We start from the raw sequence: 15705 nt of genomic DNA, 5'->3' as shown, positions 1-15705 counted from the left end.
TTCCGGAGATCCTATTTTTGCACTTCCTTCTCCTCTTCTGTGCGCATGCCTGACGATATCTTCACTGTCATCATAGCCGTAAGTACTCCGGAGCACACTCATGGGCACGACCACCGCATGGTGAGATTTTTCCGCGTGCAGAAATTACAGAGCATAGTGAGGCATAAAGAGAAAATCGCACACCACTGATGTATGTCTACCAGAGTTGCAGGCAAACCCGATTTGTTTTACAAATATTCTAGTGACTTTGTGTAAATATTGACAGTCCCCATACATATTAGCGAGCTTCGCAGCTATGTCGGAATCCACTATCCTAATTGTCGGATGCGCGTTGACTGCTCGAAATAACCCAAGGATGCTAAATATCGAAGTGGTGTGACAGTGGGTAGCACTCCGATGTAACACAGCAAACAAGTACTGCATGCAGACAGCCAAAGTGTCTTAGTGTGAAACGGGGCAAACAGCGAATGGGCGCTTTAATTTCCCAGACACCAGAAAAGATCCAGGATTTTATGTAAATTAAACACACTCGTAGGACTTTGCAGAACGGCTTCCACTTATGCAGCTATAAAATTATTTCTATGTATACATCTGGCGTCAACATCTGTGAGTCGTCGTACCTACATGTGCGGTGTATATTTGCGTTTTCTCCTCCAGTCATCATTTCTTCGGCTGTGATAACTGTTACAAATAACTACCTCTTTTCCCATTCTGTCTTCTGGTTTCTGTTGTCACAGGTCATCAGAACGAACTCCTTCGCAAATTAAAAATTTTCGTGAAGGAAAATGTTCAACTTAGCCAGAAACCGTCTTTTCTAAGATTCTACTCCGATCGTATCCTCACGCTCTTTATACTTCTCTCATTTTCACAGCATGTACTGGAACGGGTGGCCGCATACGTGCATCGCTACCTGGACGCTAAGATTTACGACGCTTACCAGATCGGCCATGCCATCGTTACCGGCGAGGAAAAAGTTCAGCAGAATGTCTGGAAGTTCGTCAGCAACAGCAACACCATTGCAGAGATCCGTGGTCGAGCCACGCTGAACCGCCTGCTCGTGTTGCGACGACTCGTCGAGATTCAGGTGTGCCTGGGCTGCCTCCTTGAAACGCGGCATTACGTTCTCTTCCCAGAAGTGCAGAAGGGTTGCGAATCAGGCTATTTGGTGCAGGTCTGACATTTTTTGAAAGTGCTGAAACAACATGGACGGAGATTAAACAGACAGGGATGAGCGCTCGCCCCTGTCTCGTTCTTCTCCGTCCATATTGTTTCAGCGCTTTAGAAAAATTTCAGCCAAGAAGTGCATGTCGGTGACAACAGCAATTTCCCTAAACACGACCTAGGGAGGGAAGGGGGGCTTACACACCACCTTGTTTTTCCCGAATGCACTTCATTCATAACGAACATTTTTGTTTTGCACATTGCCGGGAGTTTTGCCTAAAAGCGCCGGAAGACAAGCATATACGCGAAGGGACACATTGTCCATAGCTTGCTTGTGGTGGAACATGACCCCGACACCCACTTCAATGTACCAATTCTTGTGTAGCAGCCGTAAATACACATCTAAATGTGTAAGTGTCATGCAACTCGTAAGGCCGATATCAAGGCTGCAAATACACGTTCCGAGTGCGTAAACAGTGTTGAACATAAATTCGAATTTGTATGTTGTTCTATACTAAATTTCACATAGCTCATCACAAGTTGGCGGCGCTGGCTGCCCATCCTGTCAATTCCTGCGTGTTTGCGTGCGTATGTGTGTGTGTGTGTGTGTGTGTGCGTGTGCGTGTGCGTGTGCGTGTGCGTGTGCGTGTGTGTGTGTGTGTGTGTGTGTGTGTGTGTGTGTGTGTGTGTGTGTGTGTGTGTGTGTGTGTGTGTGTTCTATTATGTTATTGTGCAAAGTCGCACGTGTTTTACAGCGTAGTTTCCAAGTCTACAAACGCATGGGGTGTTCAACAGCAACTATTTGTATGAGGTTTATTGCTCCAATGTAGTTTGCCAACAATTTATATATTCTTGTTGTTTTTGTTATAAATACGCATTTTGTCCTGGTGTAAAGTAAAGTAACTGTTTGCAATATTTCACATGAGTGCTAATCCTAGGCATCACATCGACGACAAATTAAAAATTTCGAGAGCACTGTGGAATCTATGCTGCATAAATGCGAAAGCCGGGGCGTTTTTGCTGCACACGGTGCATAATATTTGCTTTCATTATCATTATCAACGATGTGCACCGTCATTATCATTGCTAATGTCATCATTGTCATTATCACTAACTGCAGCGTCTTTGTCACCGCTACTACAATTTTCAACCTAGACAAATGGAATTATGATGTCCGTTTGCCAATCCCGGACGTGGCGAAATTGGTTAAAGCGCTCGGCTATGGATCCGAGGGAGACAAGAGTTTTATTTTTGCGATGACGTCATCGGGATGATAGACAATTGACTATCAGTGCACAAATAATATGCACAGATCTAACGCACAGATACCACTCACGGCATTTCTTTCCATGCGCCAAGAAAGGTTTTCGCCTTAAAAAATATGAATGACCAACGCTCCTCATCTACCGTCCATGCCTCCGCCCCACCCGCGTTCCCTAAATATAAGGCCCCCCATGCTAATTTGAAGTCTTGAGGAAACCCCTGGTAGGCCACATTTTGTGAAATTGTCCACGTATACGGTTGTAGAAAGTTTAGATGAAACTCACATCGGCTTTCTTCATAAACCGCACGCGCATGAGCAGCAGAGTGTTCGTTTCACGGTGTTTTGCAAGGCAAGCATTTTTTGCCCTTAAGGCACATAAAGTTCGTTTTAGCCATGTTCGGATTAACCCTCTAACTGGCAAGACCAGATAGAGCGATACTAAAATTTTTTCCTTGGTTTGTATTCGTTTCTATTAGTGTAATTATACATAAAAAAATGGGAATGCGTTTGAACAAGGATTTCAAAAAATACAGAACGTCAACAATTCTGTTGATCTGCCAAGATAGGGAGCACAAAGCTGGCAAACTGACACGCGTGAATCATGTCGTACTTGAGGTGGAATTGAAGAAAACAGTTGTTGCCGCTTTTCAGGCAGAAAAAGACATAACATTTGGTGCACTTGAAGCCTGACACACCTTTATGGCAGAGAGCACAGCGCCCTCTGACCTGCTGTGTTGACTGCGACTTCCATAAGACAGCGTTGTTTCCATGGCTACAAGAGATAAGTACGTTACTTGTCGGCAAAAGAAAACAAAAATATGAAGTGATGAAATGCTAACTTTCCACGGTGCTCATTTCAGCTTTATATGAACACGAGTACTCAGATTCCCGCCATAAACCCTTCCATACAAAAAAACAAAGAAACCTTGAGCAGCTCACATAGAAGCGGCAACGCAGAGCTAGTTCTAAACAGTTTTCTGTGCACCTTTACGTGTCCTGTATCACGTTCAAACGAATTGCGGATATAAAAACAAACAGCCGACTGCACATCATTGACGATAAATTTTTACCTTATTCTGGCAGCTCAACGATTTTGTAGACTATGTATTTTGTCCTGCACTGCCGCTTCTGTGGCGAAATAGGTTAGACTTTTCTGCAAGGGCCACATTTATAGATGCCTCTATAAAGAAATAAAATTGTCGCCATCCTTACCTTCGAATATCAACTCCTGCTGAGGCCAGAACTCTGCCAATGTGGCGCACGCGCGAAGAAGAAGACGACTGCACTTTGAGGTTGAACAAGGTCATTATGGGCCATCTATTGCTGTCTCATACAACTTTATTTCAGAGCCTCCTTCACAACAAGGCTAAATTGAGATGAACACGTTGTATATTTTTGGGGAGAGGCGTTTTGTGGCTGCCTATAGTGGGTCAACAATATTGTTGATCTGCTGGTTAAAGGGCTAAGCGGAGAGTACAGAGTTCATAATAAAAGGGCGATTCTTAAAACGCCTTCAAAGTTTCTATAGCAAGTTGTAATTATGCCGCACGGGCTTCTACTCTTCATATATGTTAATTCCTGCCGCCATTCTTGGCTGGGCATCGAGGCAAACGTCCCCAAATTATACGTAATATGGCCGCATACTTGTATTGTGCACGAAAAGACAGTGTACAAATTTTCCTTTTTTTTTTTGCAAGCAAAGTTGAAAGCAATAGATATTTATAGCAAAATAAGTGAGCAATATTTGAACGCCTTTCTGCTACTTGTTCATATGAGCGAGGCAAAATTGAAAGCATTGCTGTGTGTTGGAGCTAACAAAATTCATCACGGTCAATGAGATGTAAGCAGCAGTACATACATGGCTCCGAGGTCAGCATAAAGAATTTATTTTACGCATGCGGGATCTGTTTAAACGTTCGAGCTCCCACGGCAGTCGTTGTATTTCTTATGCTCAAGAAGGAAAAATTACATTTTTCATCGCACATAAAGTTTTTGACAAAGGTTATTAAGTCAACTGTCTCACTAATATTACCCATGACTTACGGAGATTGATGACGTGGCATTTGACGCTCGATTTCTGCGATGCTTGACTTCATTGCGATGGAACTCTGTTTATTTCAGTCTCGGTTCCCGGGAGTGATGGTAGCCTTTCGTAGTCGCCAGGCGAGCACTGCTATCTTGGACGACGTCGCCAGGAACATCGACGACCACCAGTCTGAGGGACTACTAGACGCGGAAGCTGCTCAGGAGCTCTGCGTGGTGAGGCCACGGTTGGGGGTGATAACATGTATACGCGATGCGCAAAACGCCGTTAACACCGCCTGTCGCCAAAGCCGCAAAGCGTAGGCGGGCTCGGTCGGGCACTGTTCGTGTCAGCGTCTGTGTGCGCGCATCGTGTTTTCGTCTTTGGTCGCGGTTTAACAGATATAACGCTGCTGTCAATCTTTAACAATGTCCGGGAAGAATTGCTGCGTAGTTGGTTTTCGAACACAAATACAACCTTGCCAGGAATATGTTTGTATAAGTTTCAGTGATGCTTGACGAGAACGACGGGGGCCGTGAATCGCAGCTATTCGACGCAGAAAACTAGCAATCGCACCGAATGACATTTATTCAAGTTATTGTCATTTTATCGACGAGCTGCTACACCACCAAAGCTAATACCATTTCCAAATTATGGTAACTGTGATTGATATGCAAATATTGAGTGCCTTCAATATGTTGCGAAGATGAAGGCGCTGTAAACAAAAGCAGCCTTTAAATTAACATTCATATATTGCATACCTTGTAACCAACCTTTTGATTAGGACTATCAATTACGAACTTAGCGGCTTTGTAGGCGGCATTTGTTTGCGAAATGGTACGAAAGGTGCGCAAGTCTGCGCTCGACTGCAAAACGCGTACGCGTTTCAACAACGCACTTTCCGCACTAAAGCAAGTGTCAAGAGCAACACGTAAAATAGGCAGTATCTAGTGTACTGTACGACGGCGATTTTATAGAAGCTTCGAGTATCACCCCACGGCGCAGCACACTACAGCCTCATTGACGCCCGTACGTTTTCGCCAAATCGTTCGCTCGGAAAAATGTTCGAGCTGAGCCTCATCAAGAAAGAATACCGCAAATTCGTAACGCTTTCGACATCGAATGACGCGAGCGTAGCGCAACGACGGTGCCCGCGAAGGCGGCCGACGACGGCGCTCGGGCCGTGTGCTAGACCCTAGTCGTCGCTAGGCCTAAACGCCTAAATGATTTCGCATAAAAATCGTAGCTGGAAGTACTTTGGAAATAGTAAATTTCCTGTTTTTAAAACTGCCTTACTATCCGTTCAATTGTCTCACAAATTCTCTTACAGTTCACGGAAAGTGTAACTTCGGTGACGCCTTAGCAGCGGAGCTAGAGAACGAAATCGGATGAGCTGCGTCACACCGGCGGCAGCTGCTATAAAAGCAGAAATTTGCTCGTATTACTGTTGTCACTTTTTTTCGAAATCTCGTTACATAACAGCGCTCCTCAGTAAAGATAATTTTTTTTAGATTCCTTCCTCAAATTAAGCGCATATTATTTAAAATGAACAGAGCATGCTTTTCTGAAGGTGGCGAAAGAAATCCGCTGTGTCGGCGACTCGGCGCCAACGGACCGCGGCAGCAGAAACGACCTGTTCCGCCCCCGCTGAGTGCGGCGGCTACGGGTTGGCTGGCAGCGATGAGTGCCAGTGTTTTTTTTTTTTACGATGCTGTTTAGCATATTTCGCATAGATTTTAGATATTTCGCAAAATTATAGGAGCACAGTAGTATTTAATGCAGGTGGCACCTTTGTAGTTAATTTTGGGTGTATCTTCTCACCGAGTGTCTGGTGTCGACATAACACATTTTCTCGTTGATAGCGTTCGGATGAGTATCTCAAAGTCGTTCGATACCTAATGGCGTTTTCATCGAATGTCGTTATATTTTCTCATGTAGCAGCAAACAAATATAATTTTGAACTAGCGTAATTCGAGGGAAAAGGCAGACATTTCCCGTATGACAAGGCAGAGTGATAACTATCCTTATATTGAGTGATAACTGTTTTCTGCTTGTCATTGCACCTTCCGTGAACGCTTCTTGTTTAAACTTGGTCGCGTCCGCTAGCCGGGAAGATACAATACGCATTATATTTGTGAAACACTTAGCCAGATGATATTTAGCGTGCATTGACATCGCACAGCACACGGTTGCATTTTGCGTTTTGTCTCCACCTAAACGCGGGCGGCGTGGTCGACTTCGGTCCCGATAACTCGATCATCCTTAGTAGCCTGAGCCACTGTGCCGGGTGATTGAACAGATATTATGCGTTTTCAAACTTGCCATGCAATTACTTTGAAGACCAGAGCCAGTGTTCCTATTGTCTGGCAAAATTACGAAAACATAACATGTCGCTGCACTTGCTATTCAGACTAAGGCAGTTGGGTGCGAGGGTGACACAAATGAAATGATGATACTACAATAATAAAATAGGATATGAAATTTAAATATAATATGCTCTTGTCTAACCTGTATTGCCGCTTTTCAGATATTGCCTCTGCTGATATCTCACTCCTTCATGAAATTATCTACCCACTCTGCCTTTTTGACGACGGAATACGTGAAATCCATCCTGTACAGGCAGTGGTAAAGCGCAAGGATGAAAAATCTGAACTCTTGCTACAGGGGCCCAATATGTGCTATTTTTCTTATGTTCAGAATGCTAGTTTGCAAGCTCGCTGGGTTTTCCTGCGGTCGCACCGGTACGAAACCGCTCGCAGTTTCAACGACACTGCCTCGTTTACTGTAGCATTATATTGCATGTAAAAGAAGCAAGCGTGTACCATTAAGTAAAGAAAGAACATTGGTTTATAGGTCAAGGAATGAACGAATTAGCGTGGCGTTGTAATGAAAGCAGGACACTTAAAATGAGCTCCACTTCGTACGCAACCTTGTTGACGCTCGTCTGCAGCAGACACTTGATGCATCAAGGTGATGTAGTTCCAGACGGCCGTGATATCGAACACGTGTCCACTATTATAAAGTACAATCACCTTGAGCACATTGTCACCGCGCAAGTGCCCGCGAGACGTGCACAAACGGCCGATCGCACGCGCGCAACACGTCCACGCTTGCCGCATGAGGCCCGCCTCGGATTCCGACGACCGCCGCTACGCGGCTTTCAGTGGCGCCCCTATATACCAACACCGGGTTTACAAAGGGGGCGCTCGAGGCGTCGCAGCTGACTGGGGGTGAAAAATAGGGTTAGCGCCCATAGGAATACATGGAACCGAAATATTTCTAAGCAGTTTTCTCATTTCACAGGGCATCTATGATGTCGTTGTTCAGTACAAAGCAACTATGAACATCCTAGAACAGATCACGAAAGTATGAAATCTCATTAACGAGGCGAAGTATTTTTAAAATACCGCGATACGTATGGGGGTGCAAGTTGGGAGGGCGACCAGTAGAAATACATGTAAGCACAACTTACCGGAAAATTTTTCTCATTTCACAGAGCATCAGAAGTGGTGGCCGGTCGTTAAACGTTGACCAGCGCTTTGATGAAGTGTGTGATAAAGTAGGGTGCGTCATTACGGAGGCAGTCTACTTTTAAAACTCCCCGAATAACCTGTGTTATGAATCCAGACACCGCCAAAAGGCAAGCATGGGTGCAGCGAATCGCGCAGTTTTGCTTACAGTCTGATATGCTGCCGCTTAGGGTAAATAAGCTTGATAATACTGTCGCTCCAGTGATACGTGCTAGACAGAATTACATTTAAAAAGCAGTTGTCAAACGCCATACGACAATATGAACCGAACGAGATTCGCGCATTGCAGCAGACGACAGCGTATCTGGCGATACCCACCGCGGCCGCCTCCAGCTCCGGAGCGTCTGCTAGCGACAGCGCCGGTGGCGCATTGCCGTCTGCAACTGTGCGCGGTCAGTTTATCGTTCTGTGAACTGTCCCACAAGTCGTCAGACTTGCAGTACTTGCAAGGGAATGTAGTGTGCCATGCAACATGATGTCAGGGCGTGATACAAGGCGATCACCAAAAAATGAGAAGGGTTCAACGCTGCTGAACCGAGTAAATTGTTGCGGTAAGTTGTGTTTGTATGTGTTTATATGGGTCGCCCTCCCAACTCGCACCCGCATACGTTTCGCGGTGTTTTAAAAATACTTCGCCTCGTTAATGAGATTTGATACTTTTTTGATCTGTTCTAGGATACTCATGGTTGCTCTGTACCGAATAACGACATCACAGATGACCCGTGAAATTAGAAAACTGCTTTGAAATATTTCGCTTCCATGTATTCCTATGGGCGCTAAGCCTATTTTTCACCCCCAGTCGTACCACGCTGGCGATAGAAGCGCCACCACATCGTGCTTACGTCACAGATCGGTGTTGGTCTATAGATCGTTTACAGAGAGTAGTTCCACTCTCCCCAACAGGTGGCGCCACAAGTACGGCCGTCATTGCTAGCCTTCGGAACGTATCGGCACGCGCTGCGGACTGCTGCAGTGCTTCTTTTGTAAGAATGCCGGCTCACTTTTAGAAACCGCTGCTTTGATGCAGGGGTCATCTTCTGCAATTCAGTATTCTGCAAGGAAGTAGAGCTAATGAACCTGTTGTTTACTGGCGGAAGAACAGACGATGCTTTCTAAATACGGTGCACATCATGGCCTAGGCCACCGTTTTTCTCGCAAGTGTATCACGAGTTCATGTTCCTTGCTGGGACAAGAAAGCGCCTGTGCATTGTAGAGAAAGGTTATACCTCACGCATCAGCTCATTTTAGCACCGGCAGTAGCCATGGGAATGCGAGGACGATCCTGACGTTTTCTGAAGAGTTGCATGTTGCGCCACTACTGCCGCGTTATTTTCGTAGGGCGTTAAGAAGTACCTTGACGTAGCTATTAATGTATATGCATCTTTATGAATTGATTGTGCAGAGAAGAAAAGTCAGTTTGGGCATATGTCAGTGAATCTGCTTACTTAAGTTAGGTACTGTTCCCAAGACATGCGATATCGAATCCCGGCCTCGGCGGCTGCTTTTCGATGGAGCCGAAAACACAGGCGCCCGTGGGCTGTGCGATATCGGTGCACGTAAAAAACCCCAGGGTGGTGGGAATCTCCGCATCCTCCACTCATAGCGAGTCGCTTTCTCACGTTAAACCCCACAAATCAAACCAAACTTTAATTAGATAAGCACTGCTGCAATATATGTAATAACTGCTGCTTTTATGAAACTAATGCACGTGCCAAGGATGAAATTTACCATGAGAAGATGTTTTTATATCCCCGCTTGCTTGGGCTTCCTACTGTGGGTTCTCAATTTCGATGCAGTTTCCAGTCACTTTCGTTTGAGCGCAGGTGAATGCCAGTGAGCGCCTGAGGCGGCCCTCAAGCAGCGTAATAGTCTTTTGAAGCCAGGACGTTTACAGGAGGTAAAATTATACCTTTTCAACTGTTGGGGATTACAAATGCGTCATATTGAGCAATAAATTGTCACAATGCTAAATGGTGAAAATTCATAATGCGTGTCAGCAAGCACTGAACATGCGTTTGCCCCTTGCGCAAGAAAAATAAAAAAAGTTTGAGAGGATAATCAGTTTGTAATCTATTCAGTTTTACAATGTTTTCCACAAAGAGCGCAAGAGAGAGAATTGGTAAAAAAAAAAAAGAAAAACGAGTCGACGGCTGACAAACCTGTCGAAATGTTCTAGCCAATGCAGATAGTTAGGAGGACGCAATAAATGAAATACGTAGGTAACTTTTACATTTTTTTAGCACCTACACACACATTATGAGCATTCACGTGAAGTTTCTTGGCTGTCTACAAGCTCATTGTTCCCAGCGATAGCGGGTAAGCCACAGCGTGCAGCCGAGTACCAGCGCGCCGAAAGCCGTCAAACCAGAAGGCCCAAAGGCCGGCGATGGCGGCACAAATATGGCAGCGCCCATGCGCTCGCGCTATATAGGGTCTATAGGCGCTGCGCATGGCGTATAGGCAGGTTATCCGCGTTGCCGCTGTCTGCTCTGAAAGAACCCACAGTTCAAAACCTATTCAATATTCTGGGGAAAAAAGTGTACCATAGACGCATGCGATGGGTTCAAGGAAGACTTGCAAAGAACGAGCGAAGATTGCCTATTTTTCAAAAATATTGAGAGCACTGCAGACACCTACATAGGAGAAAAGGGAAAGCATGTGCGTTGGATGCTCTTTGGTATAGCCTAGTGCGTCATGACTCAACACTTTTAGCACATTTCAATGTCATAAAATCAGCAGTTTTGAGGGTCATCACTAAGCACTTTTGAGAATCATGACTAGGCACTAGTAATGGTTATGACCGCTAATGACTTACGCAATTTATGGACTCCATTGGATCTTCGACCTGACTGACTAATGACAAGTGACTATGACTCAAGGCTAAACTATAATGACTCACAAGCATAACTAGACATGGCATGACATTTTGTACCACTTGTCTTTACATACACTTTCACGACCACCAGTCGCATCCTACTGCGACTTCATATCACACGTTACGTTTTGCTTCCACGTTTTGCGGACACGTTTTTAAAAACGTAGCCAAGTAAGGCTTTCGCATTAATAAAAATGCATACTGAAGTGTAAATATGAATCGCTGGGCGTTATTCTCTGAAAGGCTACTAGCAACTCCGCTAAACATGAGATGCGGCCATAGTGCCTAACCTACTCGCAGTGAGCTCACACTGTGCACTTCCGTGGCTCGCAGACACTAAAGGCTCGCCGCATGCGTGTCATCGGCGGACCCTGCAGTCTTCCGACCAGCTACAAGCCCATCGCCATGCTCCGCGTCATCCCCTGGATAAACTCCGACAGTGTGCGGCAGTTCCTCGCTGTAAGTTAGCTTCTGTTTATGCTTGGACAAACGAAAAGCACGAAAAACGCTCCGTACAAACGTCACATTATGCGGCAGCATTAGAGATTTGAGTACCTCGGTAAGCGCAGGTTGGTGAAGTGAATGTTGTTTACGAAATCTATACAGTGTACCGACATGGGAAGAAGTAAAGAGTCCAGTTGACTCTGCCTGCAATCTGTATGCCAAGCTGGTTTAGACAGCAGTCTACTCTTGCCATTCGGTAAGAAATGGAAAACCTTGGTGTACTGCATATCTCCTTGACGATCAACGCACCCAGAAAAACAGCTTTAATCTTATATCGTTCTCCTTATTAGTCAGTACTGTTAGTCTACTGCCTAAATATAATTGCGGCATTAATGATTTGACTCAGCTATTCCTATTATGCAATAACACTGGGCTTACGCAGTGTAGTTTTCTTACACATGCAGGGCTGATTCAACGCATATTTCTGCTGTTAGCACCATTATAACAAAACATGCCTTTTTATAATCGCTACAGTGATATGAATTCTCGAACTCACTATAGTCCGCGAAGTATACAGGCAGTCATGCGTGTCCAGAACAGCCACACGTGTTCATTGTTATGCGACGAGCATAAACACAATGTAAAGTTTCTTGTACATATTTGCGGTCCTTTACAGTGCGGTTCTTGTACATATTTCCCGTCCTAAATGACTGACGATAGTCTCAGATGCTCTAGGCAGTTTTGACTCGAGGAGTAATTGCTTAACTCTTCTCTTTATCAGATACAAATTCGTCCCATCGTCTTCTCGCCCGAGGACGTCGTCGTGCAGCGAGGACAAGAAAATCCGATCTTGCTCACCTACTCCGGAATTCTTAAGGTAGGTGCCACGTAATTGGAGGTCTCCGACGTCAGCGGCCTTGAAACTCTGAGCCCAGATTGCCAGAACACACTGCATCACACGGAACGAAGGGTAGGGCTCCGCAGTGCCGATTTTGTTCATTGGCTACGTGCAGATAGAAAGCGAGTTCGAGAACCCTGGCGACGGATCACTTCCCAACTCGGCGTCGCATCTGTTCTTCTACAACGAGGGCTATTTCCTGGACTACGTGAGCGCACCCGCCTGCCTTGGAGTGTTGGGACTCGTCACCGACGAGCCTTCCATCACTCGAGTGGTAGCCGAGACGCAGATAAATGTGAGACTTGCACTTTAAACTTCGGTACCGTTCACCTTAATGTTTCTTTTTCTTTTTTTCGGGTGAGAACACGAAAGGGGGTTGGGGAGAAGTCAGAGACAGCTTAGCCAGTTCATGCCTTGGGACCAATCTCTGTGGAGAGCTTGTGCAAATCATTGGCTGTCTGGCTCTTTGTCGCGCAAGTGTCAGATGGCGGGATATAGTCGCTTATAAGAGCTTTTCCATTCTTTCCGTGGGCTGCGCAGGCGTACGTGGTTCCAAGAGAACGCGTCATGGACGCCATTCAAATATTCACTCGGCCTCCAAGCCTTCTTTATCAGATTTGGTCCTACATCGCCAGGATCATTGGCTTCATGGTACTACAGGCACACCCGAAATACCAGGTGAGAGGTTTCACGGTATAGGCCGTTTTCCCAGCGAGGAGGAAAATAGCCTCGAACCGGAGCGCACTGCACCGTTCCTCCTGTCTGGTATGTGAGGACGCAGTGATAGCAGCAGGGGCGCTAGGGCATTCTACGGAGAAAGCGCACGCGCTGCGCAGTCTTTTGCACACAAAGTGCCTTTGGGGGATTCCTCTAAATAATTGACCAAAGTGTCCTTAATAGACTTTAATGCACTATAATTACAGAATTTTATATTTTGTACGCCTTTTACATACCCCATCCCTGTTTTATTTTTGAGGTCCTTTCTTCCGCCTACCGCAGTTCAGCTGCTAGGAGGTACTGCGGTAAACAAAAATCTTTTTCTCTATTCAGTTGTTCGAATTAACAAGAAAATAAGAGACAAAAGGAGATGAGTAACAGAACCAAAATGTTAATACCGGTGGTATGCGCGTACGTCGTTCTACGCTGTTCCAGTTGAAACTCTTTCATTTGTACGAAGAGAGCAGGCTCTAAATTTCAACGCCCAACCGACATTTTTCGCCATGGCAGCCTTTCGTGCAAGTTCGGAACACTTTTTGTAGAGGAGGGACCGGGAAAACTGAATATCAGTGCAACACCGGCAGCCTTTGGGGTGGTATTCCTTGCGGCAAACATTTACGAGATGCCGCCTGGGAAAGATAAACTATTTCGATGCAGTAATCTGAGGTTCATGAGAGTATCAAAGAACGTGTCCCAATTGAAGAGAACGATGCCTAATAAATTGGTTGTCAACATTATTTAGTAAACAGCGCAAAATGTTTAAAATACGCATCTCGTAAGCTTTTGCTGCCGATAATTAATCGAAATATAGTCATAGGAACTGCAGCGATTTCTTGAAGTCAGCAAACCTCTCGACGACAAATAGGGTATAATTGTTGATAAATGCAACTTTCGCTGAGGTCATTATGGGACAAAATTTAAGGTCACTATTCTATAAGTATTTCAGTTTCCGTTTCATCTGGATGACAGCATGACGAGCGCCTCAGACAAACTCAGCTAGCGGCCAGTCAAAGAAATTGTAGGATAGCAGGTCCCGCCGTCGACAATTTATCGCCACTCTACGCACATACTGGCAAAAAGGTGGTTGAGTCATGTAGTAACGCTGAAATCCGATTTATTTATTTTAGGTATTGTACCTTCAGGGCCAATGGCATTACGGAGGGGAGTCGGCTACATAGAATACAACTCTACATAAAATACAGTTAATGTTACAAGAGCGCAAACTCAATTGCATTCAGAATAAACAAAATTAGCTAGCGCATCGCGAAAACGCTGCTTATCTTCAATGGCTGCAATGTTCGATGGAAGACGGTTCCAATTGACCATGTCCGGGGAAGGTAAGAGTGAAAAAACGTTCTGGCACATCATTTTGCAGTTCCAACCTTGTAACAGTGATCGATGCGACGGGAAATGTATTCAGGTGGTGAGATGAAGTCGTCATGTAGCGTGGCATGATGATATATCTTAAGGAATAGAGTTAAGCGATTGATTTTCCTTCTAGGTTATAAGGATAGGAGGAAGAGATTAGCTTTCATGGCTGTTATGCTCGCGGTACAGTTATAATTTGAAAAACTGCCTGGTTGTGGGTGCTTGAACGCCCCGGCTTTGTCACCCTGCAAAAGTAGCCTAGGGCAAAGTAAATGGATCTGAAATTGATAATGGATCCTTAAGAATAGAACCCCAGTAGAGATGTGAGAACTCCCGCATAGCCACTTAAGCAGTAAACAGTATATGAATGATCGGCTGACGAAACAAATGTAGCGCGATTAGAATTACTTCTAAATACGATATGAAACGGCGACATTCGCTTGCTTGTATTGCTCAGTTTTACGGTAGCTCATCTCTAGAAACCATTTAAGGATCAAAAAGTGTTTGAAAGGCCCTGCCTTGCTTGTTTTACAGCCTTTGCGGCAGTAGTGCGCCACCGCCTCTCTGTTCCACATAAAAGTTACACACTAATTGTAATCAGGTTTGTATAGCCTTCAGCCGAGCTGATCAGGAGCATAAATATTGGTAATTTCTCACCAAATGACTTTGCTGCTGTTGAAAAACATGCATGCGAAAGCTCCGAGATGCCGATGTGCGCAACTTGTCTTGTGTTCCGCAGATGGGACCGCACATACCACCATGGCGGTTGTACTCAACTTGGCGACACATACACAAAATGGCAGCGCCCATGATAAAATGGTCTATAGCTACTGAGGAAAAGGCACTTCGCGGATCTGTAAAATTGTTTGCAGTTGGACTGAAATACCGCATAAAATTTCAAGAAACTCCAAGAACTGTTTGCTTCGCTCAATGTATATGTATATACAGGGTCTTGAATATTTGGGGGCCGGAATTTAAAAAATTTCTATGCAACATCTACTACCCCATTCGAGCTGAAATAACTTCCACAAGTAGCAAAATATAGTCTACGTTATCTGATAAGTGATTCAACATCGGTACTTGCCTAGATTTTCCGAAATCGAGGAAAAACTGCTCTCGGTGGCGTGCACAATTTTCGCAGAAGAGAGTCAAAAAGCTGTTTTGACATGGTGCCTCATCTATCGGGCAGCGAGGCAAGCGCGCCAACGGCCGGGATGGCGCTTGCCTCCCGTCATTCCCCCGTCATTTCTCCGAATACAAAATCTTCTTGAGTCAGAGATAAGTGCGCTAGACAGTACTTTCGGTTAGTGCAAAATGGACAAACCAGCAGCATTGTCATTCAAATATCTGATTAAATTCTCAAAACTTCTCAAAATCTCCAAATTCTTTCAAACTTCTTTTTCACTGCCTTCAAAAATGTTTGGG

At 45.0% G+C, this 15705-nt stretch overlaps 1 protein-coding gene across 1 annotated transcript in view; it reads left to right on the top strand.

Moving 5' to 3' along the window:
* LOC146186857 (sperm-specific sodium:proton exchanger-like) overlaps positions 1–15705 on the top strand; it is a 48857-nt gene that overhangs the window by 18946 nt on the left and 14206 nt on the right. Inside the window, exons 10-15 of the mRNA XM_084608127.1 lie at positions 872–1084; positions 4547–4684; positions 11187–11312; positions 12079–12174; positions 12311–12490; positions 12736–12873. Coding sequence (XP_084464253.1) covers positions 872–1084; positions 4547–4684; positions 11187–11312; positions 12079–12174; positions 12311–12490; positions 12736–12873 — 891 coding nt within the window. The remainder of the gene's footprint in view (positions 1–871; positions 1085–4546; positions 4685–11186; positions 11313–12078; positions 12175–12310; positions 12491–12735; positions 12874–15705) is intronic.

The sequence above is a fragment of the Amblyomma maculatum genome, chromosome 6 (genome assembly GCF_055883805.1).
Source record: "Amblyomma maculatum isolate TAMU_Amacu chromosome 6, ASM5588380v1, whole genome shotgun sequence".
In the NCBI taxonomy this organism is placed as follows: domain Eukaryota; kingdom Metazoa; phylum Arthropoda; class Arachnida; order Ixodida; family Ixodidae; genus Amblyomma; species Amblyomma maculatum.
Note: the sequence above shows the minus strand (reverse complement) of the source record. Positions and strands in the feature narration are given on the sequence as shown.